The sequence below is a fragment of the Staurois parvus genome, unplaced genomic scaffold (genome assembly GCF_062004578.1).
Source record: "Staurois parvus isolate SC_StPar_1 unplaced genomic scaffold, SC_StPar_1.0 ptg000225l, whole genome shotgun sequence".
Lineage (NCBI taxonomy): Eukaryota > Metazoa > Chordata > Amphibia > Anura > Ranidae > Staurois > Staurois parvus.
Window position 1 is genome coordinate 2,574,659 of NW_028318021.1, and position 22,002 is coordinate 2,596,660.

At 40.6% G+C, this 22,002-nt stretch overlaps 1 protein-coding gene across 1 annotated transcript in view; it reads right to left on the reverse strand.

The window, feature by feature from the left end:
- The window catches only part of CRACR2A (calcium release activated channel regulator 2A), a 99,277-nt gene that overhangs the window by 13,855 nt on the left and 63,420 nt on the right, over positions 1-22,002 (reverse strand). The window contains exons 13-16 of the mRNA XM_089679477.1: positions 15,974-16,055; positions 8,726-8,840; positions 5,685-5,786; positions 1,327-1,403 (exon numbers count right to left, since the gene is read on the reverse strand). Coding sequence (XP_089535603.1) covers positions 1,327-1,403; positions 5,685-5,786; positions 8,726-8,840; positions 15,974-16,055 — 376 coding nt within the window. The remainder of the gene's footprint in view (positions 1-1,326; positions 1,404-5,684; positions 5,787-8,725; positions 8,841-15,973; positions 16,056-22,002) is intronic.

Here is a 22,002-nt window from a genome sequence, read left to right on the forward strand (position 1 = left end):
GGACACGTTTTGCTCTTCAACACAGTGCTACCTTAATTGGCAATTGCTTGGTCATGCAACACTGTACCCATATGAAATTTATATATTTTTTCACACAAATAGAGCTTTATTTTGATTGTAGTTAACTAGGTTTTTATTTTTTGCTATATAAACAAAAAAAATACCAAAAAATTGATGTTTTTCTAAGTTTCTGATTTAAAATATGCAAACAAATAATCTTTCTTCATACATTTAGACCAAAATGTATTATGCTACATTTCTTTCTCATAAAAATAACCCAAATGAGTGTATATTATTTAGGCTGTGTGCAAGTTGGAGAGTCTACAAACTATGGTATATATATTTTAAAATTGATCAGTCTGTCTGATGTCTTAACTATTTTATTTCTTAAGGCCCTAAAATGTCAGGACAATACAAATACCCCTCAAATTACCACTTTTTTGGACAGTAGACTGTCCAAGGTGTTTAGTAAGAGGCATGCAAGGTTTTTGAAATTGTAATTTTTTTGTCACTTTTTTTGAAAAATGAAGTAATTAAAAATAATTAGTTTTGTCTTATGTTTTTTTTTTTAACATACTGTCACCAGTACAGTACAGCATTATCCAATGATTGGTGTGGTGGTCATCTGGGATAATGACTGGTGACAGTATGTTAAGAAATAATTATTCTTTTTTCTGCATACTGTCATGAGTAGTTCAATATCACCATAGTCACACTGCACCACTCTAGGAGGGTAATCAAGGATTTTTTTTTACACTGTGAGTTCTTATAACAGTGATAATCACTGTTATAAGAAATTGTTTTAACTGTTTTAACTGTCATGAATGACTTCCATTCATGACAGCTTGCTTACTATTGTGATGCTGTAATTGGCCCACAGCTTCATACAGTATAGGTAGCCAGGTACCATGTGATAGCTGTGGGTCAATCACAGCATCACAATAGTAAGCAAGCTTCCATGAAGGAAAGCCATTCATGACAGTTTTGCTTACATGTTACTATGTGATTGCTATGATTGGCTGGATACAAAGCATGATCCACTGTGTTCAGTGATCGCACATGTGCTCAGCAACTTACCGGTATGTTGTTGAGCCTGGGGATGCCGCCTGCCAGCAGTATATTTATATCGTTGGTGGGCAGCAAGTGGTTAAACTAGAGTTTGGTGCCAGTTAGAGTGGAACATTATAACCAGAGCTACAAAACCAAACAACAATCAGCTTTATCGGTCTGCTGCAAGCAGAAAAGAACCTGCACAGTCTCCTGTTGAAAACAGGTATAAACAGATTGGTAATATTGCCAGGGGCTGATACTGAATAAATGACTCACCTTGCTAAATGCAGAACAGATTCTTTAACATTGTGTCCACTAGAGGCACTGCATTCATAGAAAATCAAGTTACAGTCCTAAAAGATACAAAAAGTGAAACTGCCAATATCAAATATTTATTTTTTATAAATGTCATGAAAATTATTTTTCTAACCAATGTAAGTATACATATGCCATACCTGTTGGACCACTGTGGAAGCGGAGAATCACTGCTGTATTAACGGCTACTACAGTGGGTACTGTTGGTTTACAAATCCCATATCAAGCCACTGCCCTGCTGCTTAGTAACCACAGGGGGTCACTCCTTCGGCACTTGTGACATTCAAAGAATGTCCTGCAATGAATGCAAAGTGTTTTTTGATATGATGAGGTAGAGATTGGACAAAAACAATCACTGTAGTAGCTACTACTACAGTGATTCTCCACTTCCACAGCGGTCCACAGGTCTGTACATATACAGTACATACCTAAATTGTCCCAAGCTGTAACTATGCTGGAGTTTAACTTTAAAGATGTAAATGCTTAGCTATACTAACATGATAAAGATTTAAATATGCAAAAACATACAAAATCAGCCTGTGTGGACATAGTTACATAGTTGGTAAGGTTGAATAAAGACACCAGTCCATCCAGTCTAACTTGTGTTAGTGTGTGTTTATGTCACTACCATTTCCCATATCCCTGTCTATTACGTTTGCTAAGACACCCATCTAAAACTATTGACACACATCCTTACCGCTCTAACAGTGAAGAATCTCATATGCAGTTTAAGATCACTTCTTATCCAACTTCCTTGAGTGGCTGTGTGTCCTCTTAAATAACCTGAGACTGAATAGTTTTCTCCCTATGGTAGAATGTAGGTATTTGAATATTGCGATCAAATTCCCTATTAAAGTGGAACTTCATCAAAAAGGGGAAGTTCAGTATTTCCGCCCCTCCCAGTTTGGAACACTTTTTTTAGGGGGGAGAGGGAGCAGGTACCCCCTTTCTGCTTGCCTGCAGCCTACCAGGACACGTCACAGGTACCAGGAGGCTGTGGGTCCATTCACAAAGCACAGCACAACTCAGGCATGCGCAGCGGAAAGCCAGCTGTGAAGCCGCAAAGCATCAAAGCCAACTTCTCAAACAAAATATGGTGGCTGAATACTGGGAAAGAACCAGCCCAGTTGAGGACAAGAGCTGGATCCCTGGACAGGTTTTATTATATTATTAGGGGGAGAACTAAAGAACTTATTTAACCATTTACCCCCCCTTCCTGACCAGGCCATTTTTTGCGATACAGAACTGCGTAACTGACAATTGATTACAGTCTATGTGTGCATGGACACATAGGATAACATGCTGGGGGGTTTACTGGCTGTAGAAAAAAAACCGCCAAAAGCCAAAAACAGCCGCTGTAAAAACATCCAGTGTGCAGGAGGATTAACTGAGGTCCTCCAGGCCCCTTATTAGCCTTGTTGCTCTTCTCTGGACTCTCTCCAGTTCCAGCACATTCTTCCTGAAGACTGGTGACCAGAACTGGACAGGATACTCAAGATGTGGCTGAACCAGAGTTTTGTAAAGTGGTAGAATTATAGTTTTGTTTCTAAAATAAGAGTAAATACCCTTTGTAATGCATACTAACAGTCTGCTGGCCTTGTTTTCAAATATCTATAAATGTTGTGCTCCTATTATCAACTATATAAAGTGTGTGAAATATACTATTATATATACAAACTGTCAAAACATTTTCAATATATCAATAAAGTGATCATAATAAACAAAAATGAATCCGTTTATCCAAAAAAAGTCCAAATTCAAGTCTGCTGGCCTTGCTTGCTGCATTTTGCCATGCATGCTATTGCTGAGCCTGTGATCTACTAAGACCCCCAGATCCTTTTCCATCCTGAAATCCCCCAAAAGTTCTCTCTCCTAACAAGTAACTTGCGTGCATATTTCTAGACCCCAAATAAATGACTTTACATTTCTATAGCCAAGTTGTCAGCAAACACTGAAATTGAACTATTTATTCCAACCTCTATATCGTTTATGAACAAATAAAAACAGAAACAGTTCAAGGAGAGAACCTTGGGGCACCCTGATCACAACACCAGACCATTTAGAAGGTGAGCTATTTATCATCACCCTCTGGACACACTACCGTACCCAATTTTCTGTTCAGGTATATATTGTATTATCAATCGAACCATAAAGGAGGGAAAGATAATGGGGGGGGGGGGGACTGCAGTCCAGTACATAGTCATAGTCACAGCAATAATGATTTCATTAGGGAAAGCCCCTAGGTTGTTCACAATAATACATAATTATCAGCTCCTTAAAAGCTTCTGGACATTGCAGCATATACTAGGCTCATCTGATTAGGATGTTATGGGACCAATCACTGTGTAGGAAGTTTATAAGACAAACATTTTTGTTTTTTCAGCTTCTTTACTATATCTTAAAACTGTACATACATTGGAACAGTATTAAGTACAAAAAAACAAAAATGTATTATACTGAAGATTACCAGTTATTAAATGTGTGGGGGATGCATTAGTTTTCTTTCCCTTAGGTTTTACTCCTATATTTTGACCTCTTGATCCGGCCAGTAACTCTCTGAAACAGACCAAGCTGTCCAGCAAAAAGTTAAATGGTTAAGACAAACCATTTAGCACTGACAGAGGTGTTTTCAATGATCAATTATTATTCATGTATGCAAAACCTTTATCCCAAAAGGAAAAAAACTGTTAAGCTGGCGATACATTATACGATTTTCATTATAAATTATACGAACAGTTTGACCTCATATTATATGGTTTTGGTAAATCTAAAAGAAAATTGTACAAGAAAATTGTAAAATGTATGGTCAGTCATACTGTGGCAGCACCCAGATATTACAGAGTTCCCCTTTAAATTTTAAAATTTCTAACAGTATCTGCTTGCAAAGCAAGGTTTTCAGCTAATTTTCCCCCTCCCTTATTTCCTGTAAAGTAATGTGTACCAGCCTGTAGCTAGCACCCTTATCTGTAGCTGGAATTCAAGGCTATATTCTACAGAGTTTAGAAAGTCTTTTGAATGTTTAGAAAGTGAAAGAGGAAAAATATGCACTGTGACGTAATCATTGGTATATACGCTTTTAAGAAGTGGATACAACTCACTCGGCTTTGCAGACATGAGCCCGGCTGGGTCAAACAGCACTGTTTTTAATAAATCACTTGTTTTCCTCAAGGTTCATGTCTGGAGTTTACCTGGTTTTCCAAAATTGCTACTACAATACTGTAACTGCTTATAAGGCATTAGCTGGAGTTCATATTTAATTTGTTAGTCAAGTTTATCTAAATCTAATGTGTTTAATACTAATCTTTGCCCAGATTGACAATGCTGCTTTCCAAGGGTGCTTCTTTTGCTCCACCAGCCACTTAAATGTAGTGGTTAAATTTCTTTTTTTCAAGCCTAAAGAGAAAATACTTGTTGATCTTGCCAAAAATGCATGCCCACTTCCTGTGAGCTACACTTAAGAATATCTTTCTTCCTAACTATCTTCTGTAAACTACAAATTGCCCTGCCCCCTACACTCACCAGCCACTTTGTTAGGTACATCTTGCTAGTGCCAACAAAATGGTTCTTGTTTCTTTTGTTATCTGCAATGTTGCAGTAATCTAACTAGAGAACATAAAGAATGAGTTCACCCTACCCATTTCATGTCATTAGAGGCCAGTGACATCATATATCCAGGGGTGTGTTTACCAGAAGGCAAACAAGGCATTTGCCTAGGGTGGCATTTTTCAGGGGGGCAGCACTGCCCCTTGGAAAAAGGGATCGAAGAAGGGACACACGCGGCATGGGGACCTGGTGGGTTCCGAAATATGCTGTGGTTTCATGACGGTGTATGCACAGCTGACTCTCATTTCTGGGGATGTCCGGAGCTATGAAGGTGAGTGTCTTTCTCTCTCTCGCCATGGAGGATGGTGGCTGGTGTATGAGGAGCAGTGGTAGTTGAAGGCTCAGGTGGAGGGCAGGGGTGTTCTTGGCCAATGTCAGGCTCTTTTTGTGTTGCCTAGGGCAGCACAAAACCTAAATACACCACATCATATATCATACAGCCTATCATTTCACTATAGACCAGTGAAATCACAGAACATACAGCATACAGTATCTATTCATTAGAGAGCAATGACGTCAGTGACAATGCAGCCTATTCACTGTCACTGGAGACCAGTGTAATCACTAAACATCTAACCAGGAGCCAGCTTCAACCTGTGTATTCATCCATGCTGCAAAACGTACATACCATTCTAATAAATGATGGCTTAGTCTACAGAACGGCTTCACCATCTCCCGCTCTTTAGATTTAAATAGTTAAAATATAAACACGTTACCTTTGAAAGATGCTCTCCCAGACCACGGGGAACCTCTCTTTCCTTTTCAATGTCTGTTTTATTGCCTAACATTAATATAGGTATATTTTCTCCAGCTCCTTCCTAGAAGAAAAACAAAAAGCATCCTTGAGGGTGTGTGTGGTTGTAAAAGATTTTATTAAATAATATTGTTTAAAATATTCATCATTCATGGATAATGGAAACTCTAACAATGCTTTTGATTGATGTATATGTCCCAGCATGGACAGCCCTGTTTTTCGTGTTTTGACTCAGAAACCTATTTTTTGACACTTTAATAGGTACAGATTGATTAAGCTTTAAATTACACACTTATATTTTTACTGCTTGCTGTAATTGGTTTGATGTGTATTGTTCTTTTTATGTATGTGTCTTAGGGTGGAACGCAGTTCTTTGTTGCCATAAATATATTTTTTTTCAATCATAATACTTTATTATTATTTTAAAATGATGTATTACTGGAAATTATTACAGAGATCTTCCAGGAAAATAATCTTCCTGCTACTCGGTATGACTGAGGCTACTGCTTCCTCTGTAAATTCCACTTTTTTTGTTATCTGTTTCCTGTGAGAATCACCAAACTGTTTCTCTTGGTGACAGAAACTAAAAGGGAAATCCACAATTTTTCAGTTGTCACTGGAATAGGAAGTGAGGGCACATTTGTCAGTTGGAGTACCTGTCCCAGTGACAGCTAGCAACAAAGAATTTTCCCTCTCTTTGAAGTAATTTCCACTCACTTTCTGCTCTGCCATAAAGGGTTATTTACAGCATCATAGTGCGTTAATGGGCTTCAATGCACAGCTGTGAGCAAGGTGCATTGGGTGCCATTCAGAATAAATAGAGTGCAGCATGTGTTTCATGTGTTACAATGTGTTGTGGAAAAACATGCGTGGAAGTGTAAAAGGACTGTAGAACAAGAAGCAAGGGCAAAAAAGAAACTGTTAGGTTTAGACAATATAACAAAGGTTTCATGCCTTCACCAAAATCCAAAATTTAAAAAAAGCTGTTGTTGAGTTTAACATATCTAACACTTTAAGTTTGAGTTAAGCTATTTTGTTCTGAATGGTAATGTTTTGTCTCCTTTTGTTAATAAAGAATATTTTTGGAATATATATTATTATTATTATATATTAAAAGGAATATATATTATATATAATTATATATTTGTTTCCCCCGATTTTTTATATTTTTTTGAATAATAATATATATGTATGGCAGCACAGTGGCTAAATGGTTAGCGCTTATGCCTGGCAGTACTAGGGTCGTTGGTTCAAATCCCAACCACGGCACCACTTGCCTGGAGTTTGCAAGTTCTCCCTGTGCCTGCGTGCGTTTTCTCCAGGTACCCCGGTTTCCTCCCACACTGCAAAGGCATGCTGATAAGTTAAGTTATGAGTTAGAAACTTTAGATTGTACACCCCTTGAGGGTTATGGACTGATGTGAATGTACAATATGTATGTAAAGCGCTGTGTAAGTTGACAGTGCTATATACTGTATAAGTACCTGCAATAAAATAAAATAGTGATATGTAGGGCTTCTTGCAAGATTTCTTCCCTGAAAATGAATCTGCAATGTTAATGGTTGGAGAATGCTGGTGAACCTAGGCAGGTGTATGTGTATTGATTCTCCTGGTTTTTGGTAGAGCTTTGCTTTAAAAAGAAGCAGAAGTTCAACTTTAAAGATTCCTTCCACCCTCCTCTTTCCAAAATGGCACTTTTTTGGGGGGGAGAAGATACTTGAATTTGGCAGGTACCCACGCCCACTTTCGCTCCAACTGCTTAGTCAATCGGAAGCGGAAGTTTTCCTCCCTCCCTTTCCTTAGTCTTCTGGGGCACTTGCCAGGTCTATTCTTATGGGATTCTCTGGTATGTACAATCTCCCAGGTGACTGGTCAAGAGCCTGACCCTGACTCTTTATGCCTTCTAAGCCATACTACTGAACCTTTAAAGCTGAGTTCCACCCAAACAGAAAAGTTCCTCTTTAAAGCGGAGCTCCACCCAAAAGGGGAAGTTCCGCTTTAAGTCTTTGTACCCCTCTCCCCATTAAGGATTGGCACCTTTGGGGAGTGGGTACCTGAATTTGACAAGTACAAGTGACAGGTCCCAGAAGACTATGGGGCCATTCACAAAGCACAGCACTTCTCGCGCATGCACAGTGGGCACCCGGCTGTGAAGCCGCAAGCTGTCACAGCCAGATGCCCACACTGAAGATACCAGCACCAGGGAGAGAAGATGGCCAGTGAAACCAACAGTGGTGAGGACACCGCTGGACCGAGGGACAGGTAAGTGGCTGTATTTTTAAAGTCAGCAGCTAATTTTTTGTAGCTGCCAACTTTTTTTTTTTCATCTGGAACTCTGCTTTAAGTACCTCGCTCCCGTGAGGAATTGGCGCCTTTAGGGAGTGGGGGGGAATGGGGACCTGATTTTGACACCCTATCGGAAGCAGAAGTTGTCCTCCCCCCTCCCTACCCATAGTCTTCTGGGACACGTGACAATGGGACCATTCACAAGGCGCAGCGCTATTTGTGCATGAGCAGTGGGCACCCGGCTATGAAGCTGCAAGCTGTCAGCCAGGTTCCCACACTTATGATGCCGGCGCCAGGAAGCAAGGACGGACGGTGAAACTGACTGCAGTGAGTACACCGCTGGATCGTGGGACAGGTGAGTGGCTGTTTTTTAAAAGTCAGCAGCAACAATTTTTGTAGCTGCTGACTTTTATTTTTCTAGCTTTGACTTGAACTCCGCTTTAAGGTGATGGGCTTCCTCACTAGCCAATAATGAGACTTAGGAGGTGATACTGCCCGGCTCTGAACCCGCTGAGCTGTGAAGCTTGCACAGCAAAGCACCTCGGATTTACCAGCACCCAGGTGGCAAGATTAGAAAATCAGACTTGTATTCAGGTATCAGTTTGTTGTAAGCGCAGATTCACTTTATCAAGAAACACTTGCAGTTATGATCTAGCCTCATATGAACAGAGCAAAGAGATAAAACTTGCATACGTCAAGTCTGATTTCTGTCCTTACCTCTACACTGGTAAGCCATTGCCGTACTGCCGTAAATGTGTCTTTGGATGTGATGTCATACATTACAATGACGCCATCAGCTTTTCTAAAGAACTGCTTAGTTATACTGCGGTATCTGTTTGAAGAAAAGGAATCAACAATATAGATAAGCACATATGTGTCTAAAAAAGCAGGAAATAATTTTACCCAAACAGTAATTTAAGGTAGAACCTCTTTAAGACACATACAGGCCCAAGAGAAAGATCACACAATTGTTTCTATTGTCCCCATGTGGCAACACACATTTGAACATAACCACAAATATAATCCTGGCCTTAGTGAGAATTAACAAAGTTCTATAAAAGGACTGCTGCACCACAACATCAACCTTGATATGGGATGTTCATATAAAAAAATTGCCAGAATGGGTACGTTATCCCTTTGAATGCTTAATAAATCAATACATTCACATAAAGTGCATGCGCAAAGAAATTTTTCAATCAATATACACTACTCAAAAAAATTAAAGGAACACTTTAATTTAATTAGAGTATAGCATCAATTCACTGAAACTCCTGGGATATTGATCTGGTCAGTTAAGTAGCAAAGGGGGTTGTTAATCAGTTTCAGCTGCTTTGGTGTTAATGAAATAACAGGTGTACTAGATGGGCAACAATGTGATGACCCCCAAAACAGGAATGGTTTTACAGGTGGAGGCCAGTTAAATTTTTTTCCCTACTCATCTTTTCTGACTCTTTTTTGCTAGTTTTGCATTTGGCTAGGGTCAGTGTCACTACTGGTAGCATGAGGCGATACCTGGACCCTACAGGGGTTGCACAGACAGTCGAATTCCTCCAGGATGGCATATCAATACGTGCCATTGCCAGGTTTGCTGTGTCTCCCAGCACAGTCTCAAGAGGAGATTCCAGGAGACAGGCAGTTACTCTAGGAGTGCTGGACAGGGCCATAGAAGGTCTTTAACCCATCAACAGCACCGGTATCTGCTCCTTTGTTCAAGGAGGAACAGGATGAGCGCTGCCAGAGCCCTACAAAATGACCTTCAGCAGGCCACTGGTGTGAATGTCTCTGACCAAACAATCAGAAACATACTTCATAAGGGTGGCCTGAGGTCCTCTAGTGGGCCCTGTGCTCACTGCCCGCCACCATAGAGCTTGATTGGCATTTGCCATTGAACACCATAATTGGCAGACCCGCCACTGGTGCCCTGTGCTTTTCACAGATGAGAGCAGGTCACACATGTGACAAATGTGAAAGGGGCTGGAGAAACCATGGAGAACGTTATGCTGCCTGTGACATCATTCAGCATGACCGTTTTGGTGGTGGGTCAGTGATGGTCTGGGCATATCGCTGGAGGGACGCAGAGACCTCTACAGGCTAGACAATGGCACCCTGACTGCCATTAGGTATTGGGATGAAATCCTTGGACCTATTGTCAGATCCTGTACTGGTGCAATGGGTAATGGATTCTTCCTGGTGCATGACAATGCCCGGCCTCATGTGGCGAGAGTATTCTGGCAGTTCCTGGAGGATGAAGGAATTGATATCATTGAATGGCCTCCACGCTCACCTGAACTAAATCCAATAAAACACCTTAGGGATATCATGCTTCAGTCCATCCGACAACACCAGGTTGCACCTCAAACTGTCCAGGAGCTCAGTGATGCCCTGGTCCAGATCTGGGAGGAAATACCCCAGGACACCATCCGTCATCTCATTATGTTGTCAGGCATGCATATACAGTCAGGTCCATAAATATTGGGACATCGACACAATTCTAACATTTTTGGCTCTATACACCACCACAATTGATTTGAAATGAAACAAACAAGATGTGCTTTAACTGCAGACTGTCAGCTTTAATTTGAGGGTATTTACATCCAAATCAGGTGAACGGTGTAGGAATTACAACAGTTTGCATATGTGCCTCCCACTTGTTAAGGGACCAAAAGTAATGGGACAGAATAATAATCATAAATCAAACTTTCACTTTTTAATACTTGGTTGCAAATCCTTTGCAGTCAATTACAGCCTGAAGTCTGGAACGCATAGACATCACCAGACGCTGGGTTTCATCCCTGGTGGTGCTCTGCCAGGCCTCTGCAACTGTCTTCAGTTCCTGCTTGTTCTTGGGGCATTTTCCCTTCAGTTTTGTCTTCAGCAAGTGAAATTCATGCTCAATCGGATTCAGGTCAGGTGATTGACTTGGCCATTGCAGAACATTCCACTTCTTTCCCTTAAAAAACTCTTTGGTTGCTTTTGCAGTATGCTTTGGGTCATTGTCCATCTGCACTGTGAAGCAGCATCCAATGAATTCTGAAGCATTTGGCTGAATATGAGCAGATAATATTGCCCGAAACACTTCAGAATTCATCCTGCTGCTTTTTTCATCAGTCACATCATCAATAAATACAAGAGAACCAGTTCCATTGGCAGCCATACATGCCCACGCCATGACACTACCACCACCATGCTTCCCTGATGAGGTGGTATGCTTAGGATCATGAGCAGTTCCTTTCCTTCTCCATACTCTTCTCTTCCCATCACTCTTGTACAAGTTGATCTTTGTCTCATCTATCCATAGGATGTTGTTCCAGAACTGTGAAGGCTTTTTTAGATGTCGTTTGGCAAACTCTAATATGGCCTTCCTGTTTTTGAGGCTCACCAATGGTTTCCATCTTGTGGTGAACCCTCTGTATTCACTCTGTTGAAGTCTTCTCTTGATTGTTGACTTTGACACACATACACCTACCTCCTGGAGAGTGTTCTTGATCTGACCAACTGTTGTGAAGGGTGTTTTCTTCACCAGGGAAAGAATTCTTCGGTCATCCACCACAGTTGTTTTCCGTGGTCTTCCGGGTCTTTTGGTGTTGCTGAGCTCACAGGTGCGTTCCTTCTTTTTAAGAATGTTCCAAACAGTTGTTTTGGCCACGCCTCATGTTTTTGCTATCTCTTTGATAGGTTTGTTTTGTTTTTTCAGCCTAACGATGGCTTGCTTCACTGAATGGTCACAGCTAATCACATGCACATGTCATGTGATTAGCTGTGACCAAATCACAGCTAAGCACAAAAAAAAAAAAAAAAAAAGCTGAATGAATCGATTTCATTCAGGTAAATGCTTGCTTATAGCAAAGTAATTCTTTGCTATAAGCAAATTGTGTAAAAAAAAAAAAAAAAAAAAAAATACTGATCACTTCCCCAAAGTAGTACAGTGTTACTATGGTAACATTGTACTATTTTGGTCATAGTAAAATATGAAAAAAAATCTTAAAAAAAATAAAAAAAAATGTAATAAAAAATTAAATATAATAAACAAATAAAAAAAAAAAAATATATATATATATATTTTTTTTTTTCATACTGTCACCAGTCAGTGTCGCTGTTCACCGCCATGCCAGTTATATGATGACGCTGTACTGCACTGGTGACAGTATGTAAAAAAAAAAATAGTGAAAATAATTTTTTTAATTTTTTCATTTTCCAAAAAATTATGACAAAAAAATACAACTTCAAAAAACTCGCCATGCCTCTTATGAAGTACGTCGGACTGTCTACTCTGCAAAAAGGGGTCATTTGGGGGATATCTGTACTGTTCTGACATTCTTGGACCTCAAGATATTAGATTGGCTGTCAGTACTTCAGGATTGATCAATATTCAGATCTATACCATAGTTTGTGAACTCTATAACTTTCCTACAAACTAAAAAATACATCCTAATTTGGGTTATTTTCACCAAAGACATGTAGCAGAATACATCTCGGCCTAAATTTATGAAGAACAATTATTTATTTGTAAACTTTTATAACAGAAACAAAGAAAAATGTGGGTTTTTTTCAAAATTTTTGGTCTTTTTTTGTTAATTTAGCAAAAAATAAAAACCCCAGCGGTGATTAAATACCACCAAAAGAAAGCTCTAGTTGTGTGAAGAAAATGATCAAATTTTAGTTTGGGTACAATGTTGTATGACCGCGCAATTGTCATTCAAAGTGTGAGAGCGCTGAAACCTGAAAACTGGCCTGGGCAGGAAGGTGTAAAATTGCACGGTATTGAAACGGTTAAAGCTGACAGTCTGCAGTTAAATCACATCTTGTTTGTTTCATTTCAAATCCATTGTGGTGGTGTATAGATCCAAAAATGTTAGAATTGTGTCGATGTCCCAATATTTATGGACCTGACTGTAAGTATGTGGGGGCCATAAAAAACTACTGAGTACCATTATGAGTTGCTGCAATGAAATTTCAGCAAAATGGACTAGCCTTTTTTCACTTTGATTTTCCGGGTGTCTTTGAATTCAGTCCTCTGTAGGTTGATAATTTTCATTTCCATCAAATGATGGGGCATCCTAACACATTACCCTGTCCATATCAGTATAGATATCCAGCATGATATTTTTCCCCATTGAGATCTGATGTGTTTTCAAAGTGTTCCTTTCATTTGTTTGAGCATTGTATATTCCTAGGTACTTAGTGAAAACTGGTAAAAATGTAAAGAGGAGGACTGCTGCACCACAACACCCATCTAAATACAGGGTGTGCAGATGAATACCTCAACCTAGGTGTGCTGTCTCTTTAGATGCGTAATGAATTATATATAAACAGATATGCTCAAGGTAATTATTATAAGGTGCAACACTTAATCCAATAAAGTGCTTGTGCAATAAAAAGTGCAGAAACAAAGTGCAAGAGATTCATCAATCGGTGTAATGCACAAAATGCAAAAAATAAATAAAAAGGCCAAACTTGAATAAAATATACAATCTCGGTAAAAGACCCAAAAATGTAATCATCTGTTGAGATGGTGCACAAATAAACTGCCATAGGAGGAAGAAAGGTGCCTCAGTGCTGCTCCACCAAAAGGATCACTAAGCTCTTTACCAGAATGTCCTATGCCACACAGATCATTATGCACATTGCTGCCCCACAGCCATAAAACCTTGCATCATGGAGAAGTCAACTCACTGCTCCTGAATAAATGTGCTCAGCATAGTGGGTAAAAAACAGAAGGGACCACCATAGTGCAATAGCTTCTAAAACTGCTTCCTTTTATTTAAGCAATGACACCTACACAGTGGAGTAAAAACAGTAGCGTTTTCAGATACAAACACTACATGTGTTTTTTCCGACAGCATGCGTGATGACGTCACAAGTGCAGCATCGCCCAACACGCTTCTCTATAACAAGCATTGTCAGGGGAAGGAAGCTAACATGGTACATCAATGCCAGAATTGAAGAGGAAGTTGCGGCACAGGAGATCACCAAAAAGTAAACACAAAAACTAAAAACTGCCAATGGGGAATCTAGAAGAGGAGGCAAGGGACCACTCTCTACAATATAATTGTACAGAGCAGGTAAATATAACATATTGTTTTTAAAACAAAAAAATGCCTTTAGAGTTATTTTAACTTTGGAAGCTGTGCCCAAAAAAGGCAGGCAGAGGACAAAGGACTAGTCACTAGTATTGCCCATGGCCCCCTGCAGCTCAGTATGTCAGGGATTTGCTTCCTCATGTCAGAACCTTCAGCAAAGAGAACATTGAGCAGCACAGTAGACATATCTCCTTACACACATTATTAAATCTCCTGAGACTAGAATTTTAATACAGTCCGGAGGAGGAAGATACAGCACAGGAGATCACCAAAAAGTAAACAAAAAAACCAAAAAACTCACAGAAAATGTCCAAATCAGTATAAAAATTAATATTGGACAACACAAATGTCAGTGTTATACTTCCCTGCTCTGTGCAATGGCATTGTAGAGAGTGGTCCCTTACCTCCTCTTTTAGATTCCCCCATTGGCTGCTTGCTCCCTCCTGTTAGGAGTGCCCCCTCAGAAAGCTGTGCACTGAGGAGGCCCTTGCAGGCTTGCTCCCTCCTGTTAGGAGTGCCCCCTCAGAAAGCTGTGCACTGAGGAGGCCCTTGCAGGCTTGCTCCCGAGCTGCGCTGTGTGTGTCCACAGATACACAGTTTGACTTGGCCAAGCCCTTAGCTCCCTCCCCACAGGATTCAAGTGACAGTAGCAGGAACCTATGGTTCCCACTGCTCTCAGTGTGTCCTGTGAAAGCAGGAAGAGAGAGAGTAACATTGGATTGATTAAAGAGTCAGGTAAGTGTTTGGGGGGAGAGGGGTGGGAAACAGGTATTGGAACTTTTTTTGTTTACCTAAACATTTTTGCATTCAGAACTACTTTAATTTCCACTTTAAATAGGCAAACGTATTCAGCAGTGCCCTGTACACCTTTCCAAGGACCAACCTTGGAACCATTTCATATACATGGATAACCACTTCCCGTCCACCCTGTAGCAGCAATACTGCAAAATCACGGCTATTCGTGGCCTCAGCTGTCAATCACCGGGTCCTGACCGGCACCCGGTGATCAAGCAGCATTACCGACGGAGGGAGAGAACTGTAAGTAAACAATACAGTTCTCTCCCCTGTCAGCTCCTGCACACTGCTATGCATGGTTTTGCATAGCAGAGCCATGCAAAGCAGTATGCTTACAGTGAAGCACACACACAGTAAAACAGCACACAGTTAGCCCTTTGATTGCCCCACATGTAAACCCCTTCCTGCCCAGTGCCATTAGTACAGTGACAGTGCTTTTTATTAGCACTGATCAACATTGTATTGGTGTCACTGAGGATGTCAGTGACACCAAGTGAGTTCCCCCCAGTGTCAGAATGCCCGTCGCAGTCCCGCTATAAGTAGCTGATCGTCGCCATTACTAATAAAAACTTTTAACAAAATTTTAAAATCCTGGTATATATACCGCCATTTGTAAACACAATAACTTTCACATAAACCAATTAATTTAAACTTATTGGAATTTTTGTTTTAGCAAAGACGTAGCAGAATACATTTTGGCATAAATTTATGCTGAAATTTGATTTAAAAATTTTTTTTACTGGACATGTTTAATAGCAAAAAGTCAAAAATATAGATTTTTTTTCTCAAAATTGTCGGTCTTTTTCTTTTTCTATAGCGCAAAAAATAAAAAACACAGGCTATCAAATACCACCAAAAGAAAGCTCTATTTGTGGGAAAAAAGGAAGTAAATTTCATTTGGGTGCAGCGTTGCATGACAGCGCAATTGTCAGTTAAAGTAACGCAAAAAATGGCCTGGCCTCTGGAGGGCAAGTGGTGAATAATTATATTCCATTAGTGAAAATATTTTTAAAAATAATGAACAATTTGGTATTGCTAAACACTACCTATAAGCCTTGTTAAAGTAACACTAGAACATCTAATTACAGACCTTTCTTGTCCAGCTGTGTCCCAGAGCTGTAAGGCTACTTGGCAGGTATCCACTGTCACAGTCTTTACGCTGTAATCAACACCTGCAACACCAACAGAAAATACAAAACTAAGTTTGATGTAAAGATAATTTACTTTAAGGGGTCAATTTATAAAAAAAATCAGCTGGTTGAATGTCACAAGCATTCTCTCAGTTTCTATAATTAATCACCGTAATTTGAATAAAAGTTTATTTCCTATGATCCATCTCATGACCATAATGCTGTATTACCTGAACGAGGTATGAATCAGTCAAAATACAGTGATGATTTGTTACAGCTGGGCAAATGCATGTGCCATCCAACATTTTTTTATACATAGACCCCTAAGTGACAAGTAAAAATCAATCGGTAAACTGATAATTCTATTTGGAGAACAATGCAACTGTGCTAAGGACCATTTAAATTACATATAATCTCAGGCAAGGCATAAATCATCTGAAAAGTTTATTAATCATTCATGAATCACAAAGAAGACTAATGCTGTGTGCAGGATCTTTCCTTGGATTATTACTTTGTATCTGGCTGTACAAGAGCCTTGGATGTGACGCATACAGTGGGGCAAAAAAGTATTTAGTCAGCCACCAATTGTGCAAGTTCTCCCACTTAGAAAGCTGAGAGAGGCCTGTAATTGGCATCATAGGTAGACCTCAACTATGAGAGATAAAATGAGAACAAAAAATCCAGACAATCACATGATTTGGAAAGAATTTATTTGAAAATTATGGTGGAAAATAAGTATTTGGTCACCTACAAACAAGCAAGATTTCTGGCTCTCACAGACCTGTACCTTCTTCTTTAAGAGGCTCCTCTGTCCTGCACTCATTACCTGTATCAATGGTACCTGTTTGAACTTGTTATCAGTATAAAAGACACCTGTCCACAACCTCAAACAGTCACACTCCAAACACCACTATGGTGAAGACCAAAGAGCTGTCAAAGGAGACCAGAAACAAAATTGTAGACCTGCAGCAGACTGGGAAGACTGAATCTGCAATAGGCAAGCAGCTTGGTGTGAACAAATCAACTGTGGGAGCAATAATTAGAAAATGGAAGACATAAAGACCACTGATAATCTCCCTCGATCTGGGGCTCCACGCAAGATCTCACCCCATGGGGTCAAAATGATCACAAGAACGGTGAGCAAAAATCCCAGGACCACACGGGGGGACCTAGTGAATGACCTGCAGAGAGCTGGGACCAACGTAACAAAGGCTACCATCAGTAACACACTACGCCGCAAGGGACTAAGATCCTGCAGTGCCAGACGTGTCCCCCTGCTTAAGCCAGTACATGTCCGGGCCCGTCTGAAGTTTGCTAGAGAGCATTTGGATGATCCAGAAGAGGATTGGGAGAATGTCATATGGTCAGATGAAACCAAAATAGAACTGTTTGGTAGAAACACAACTTGTCGTGTTTGGAGGAGAGAGAATGCTGAGTTGCATCCAAAGAACACCATACCTACTGTGAAGCATGGGGGTGGCAACATCATGCTTTGGGGCTGTTTCTTTGCAAAGGGACCAGGACGACTGATCCATGTACAGGACAGAATGAATGGGGCCATGTATCGTGAGATTTTGAGTGCAAACCTCCTTCCATCAGCAAGGGCATTGAAGATGAAACGTAGCTGGGTCTTCCAACATGACAATGATCCCAAACATACCGCCCGGGCAACGAAGGAGTGGCTTCGTAAGAAGCATTTCAAGGTCCTGGAGTGGCCTAGCCAGTCTCCAGATCTCAACCCCATAGAAAACCTTTGGAGGGAGTTGAAAGTCCATGTTGCCCAGTGACAGCCCCAAAACATCACTGCTCTAGAGGAGATCTGCATGGAGGAATGGGCCAACATACCAGCAACAGTGTGTGCCAACCTTGTGAAGACTTAGAAAAAACATTTGACCTCTGTCATTGCCAACAAAGGATATATAACAAAGTATTGAGATGAACTTTTGATATTGACCAAATACTTATTTTCCACCATAATTTGCAAATAAATTCTTTCCAAATCAGCCAATGTGATTGTCTGGATTTTTGTTCTCATTTTGTCTCTCATAGTTGAGGTCTACATATGACAGGCCTCAATCATCTTTTTAAGTGGGAGAACTTGCACAATTGGTGGCTGACTAAATACTTTTTTGCCCCACTGTACATTAAGGTCCTGGAGTGGCCTAGCCAGTCTCCAGACCTTAATCCGATTGAAAATCTGTGGAGAGAGCAGAACGTTCAAGTTGACAAATGTCAGCCACCAAACCTTAATGACTTGGAGAGGATCTGCCAAGAGGAGTGGGCCAAAATCCCTCCTGAGATGTGTGCAAACCTGGTGGCCAACTACAGGAAATGTCTGACTTCTGTGATTGCCAACAAGGGATTTGCCACCAAGTACTAAGTCATGCTTTGTGTGAAGGGGATCAAATACTTATTTCCCTCATGAACATGCAAATCAGTGCATAATTTGTTAGACATGCATTTCTTTTGAATTTTTTGTTGCTATTCTGTCTCTCAGCATTACAATACACCTACCATTCGATTTTTAGATTGATCATTTCTTTGTGAGTGGCAAACATTCAAAATCAGCAGGGGATCAAATACTTATTTCCTTCACTGTATGTGTTGAGGTACAATTAAGAATAAATAGCAAGGCAATTCATGGCATATATACAGCAAGTTTTTGAGCACTGCAACGTGAACCTAGCTTTACATAGGGAAGTGCTGAAACAAGAGAACAGAGAGCCTGTAGTCACACAAACAGGGCAATTTAGAAAATATAGAAAAACAGTGACAGCAATCTGTGCAGTTAATAATAAAAGTCCATAGATTCATGAAAAATAAAATAAAACTAGAAAATAAAACAAAAAGTGATTGCTGCTGACACATCAATTAGTGCTTTTCACTCACTTCAACATAATGTATAATGCCCTCCACAATGCAGAGCAATCCCATCAAATAATGTGACAGTCCTTAATTCAAAACAATATAATGGTCCTTCAATATCCAATAAAGCTGTATTTCCTCCACCACCGTAATGTGATTTATATTTTCATTCCTCTTTTCTCAAGCTCTGTGACACATGTAAGATGCTCTCACCTTATGTAATGGACAGATCAAGGTCATAGCACATTTGTTGCCCCACCTTTGGCATACAGTATGTGACATATGCAATGGGCAGATCAAGGTCATAACACATTTGTTGCCCCACCTTGGGCATGTGTGGATTATACAATGGACAGATCAAGGTCATAACACATTTGTTGCCCCACCTTGGGCATGTGTGGATTATACAATGGACAGATCAAGGTCATAACACATTTGTTGCTCCACCTTGGGCATATGCGGCATATGCAATAGAGAGATCAAGGTCATAACACATTTGTTACCCCACCCTGGGCATATGCGGCATATGCAATGGACAGATCAAGGTCATAACACATTTGTTGCCCCACCTTGGGCTCATGCGGCATATGCAATGGACAGATCAAGGTCATAGCACATTTGTTGACCCACCTTGGGCATATGTGGCACCAGCTTTTCCTCTCGCTCCTTCCTCCTCAGTATACCTTAACACATGCAAAAGTAGAATGGGACCTCAATAGTGCTCTCTGAATAGTAACAATATTTTATAGCTCTAAAATCGACACATATTTAAAAAGCACCCAGAGGGTTATGTTTCTCAGCATGAATAAACACGGGTCATGGTGATTAGTACAGCTAGTGTTCTCATATCCATAGCGTGCCTCCAAATCCTGGTCACATTATGCTCCTGTACCAGAACTTCCTCAGCAGCTCACGCTGTTCCTAACAGACGGGTGCCCTGTACCTACACTAGCCATTCGCATAAAGTGCACCAAAACCTGGGGGGGGCAGGGACTTAAAAAGAATATGCATGACCCAAGATGACCACCAGGGTCACCTAGATCCAGCACATCCAACTGGATCACTGCTCCAGGGGGACCAAGGAAACCACAGAGAAACCCAGTTTATCTCGACTTCCTCCTGCAGTTTCACCGCCACTAGCAACAGAGGGGTCAGGATCGTAGCATCCATTAACCTATATGAAGGACTGTTCTTACCATCCGATTGAGAAGTGTACAAGAGGGGAGAGTCTGATACCCAGATTGAGGGGCCATACTTCAAACGCATTTGACCTATATGTGAATATGGGTCTCTACTTGAGGTGAGCAGCCAATTTGCACATATGGTGGAGCACGATTTCTTGGGTGACACAATTGGTGATATTGCTCTGGGACTAAGATATTAAATCGCTCAGATTTTATTTGAATGTGGGCTGGTTGCAAATATTTTCATTTAGTATACGGTTTGACAGCACATATCTTTATGCACCTATATGGACGTTATACTAAGCGTGGATCACCTATGATCACCATTCACCTTTATTTTTTTAACCCCTTTTCAACACTTATTGATGTTTTTCACTCATATATTAATGCTGATAATGAATTGTGATTTTATTTAATCATGCACTGTTATGATGTTGGAGTTGTATTTACAGGGCACAGTGTGTGATGTGCGTGGTTAATATTTACTTGTATATATGATTTACAGCACTGGGTTGTGGCATCAATTACCAATTCATTTATTTTTTAGTTTCTGTTTAGGTGCTAGCGGTAGTCCATAACACATTCGATTTTTTCACCGTGATTTTCTAGTGGCAGCGCATAACTGTTTTCACTATATTTTATGTAGCAGAATAAATTTTGGATAAAATTTATGAAGAAACAAGATTTTTTAAAAAATTTTCATTTATATCTCAAAAAAATAAAAAAAACTATTGGTGATCAAATACCATGAAAAGAAAGCACTATTTGTGAGAAAAAAATTGCATGACCGTGCAATTACCAGTTAAAATGCTGAATAGAAAAAAATGGCCTGGTCATGAAGGGGGTGAAATCTTCCAGGGCTTAAGTGGCTAAGTTAGCGACAAGCAAAATAAAGCCAATCTCCAGCTTTAACACATCATAAGCATTTACAAGTTGCAAGTCTTTTTTCTTTTGGGACCGTAACAAATCCCCAACGGAAGGCTTGGCAAGGGGCTGAACTCCCTTAAATGTGTTGGAACCTGCTCAGTAGCAGGAGAGGGGTGGTGGGAAAGGAGTGTGGGGCAGGAAGGTGTGCGGCTATAGGAGGAAGGCTGCCAGGAGGCCCAGTGGGATGGGGCCTGCTTGGGAGCCTGGAGCTGGAAATAAGGAAAACTCAGGACTCACTGGCCTCCTGAGCGAGGACCACCTGTATGGCAGGGAAGGAGCAGCCCAGCTGATAGGCCTGGTAGCAGCAACCATTCCACAAGCGGTACATTAGGATCTGAGTGAGTACACCTGCACCCCTAGGTGGATAGGGAAAGGAGTACTCTGGTGGGAAACCAGATTAGCCCTCTGCTAGTGACTGCACACCTTACTTAACCTCCTTGGCGGTATGATTCCTTCTGATTTTTTGTGCTGAAAGCGGTACCATTTTTTCGCATGGAAATAGTTTTTTATTGTAGGCTGTAATTTTTAGGAAAATTTCCCCACAAATCATTATCACTCAATTCTGTAAGTGGTTCTGATTTACTATCGCTGTTCTCTAGCCGGTCTAAAACCGCTTTTGACGTAAAGGGACGCTTTTTGGACACCATGGACTTTTCTAAGTTTCCAGGCAGAAAGAACAGACAAAATGCAGGCAGGGCACAGGACAAAGCACTAGGGACAATATGTATGTGAAATGGGATGAAACAGCAATGTTTTACTATTTAAAATTGAAAAAAAAAAAAATGAAATTTTTTAAATTTTTTAAATTTCCCGCCGCCGCCGGCGGCGCCGGTACGTCCCGACGTCACAGGGACCGGAACACAGAAGCCGGATGCCGGCATCGGCCGGAGGAGATGGCCGGGGACGCTGCAGGGGACACATCGTGGGAACGAAGGACAAGGTAAGTGCTGCAGGGACCCCCAGAGCAGCGCCGCATGGTAAGCCCGAGTGTAGCTCGGGGTTACCGCTTGTGG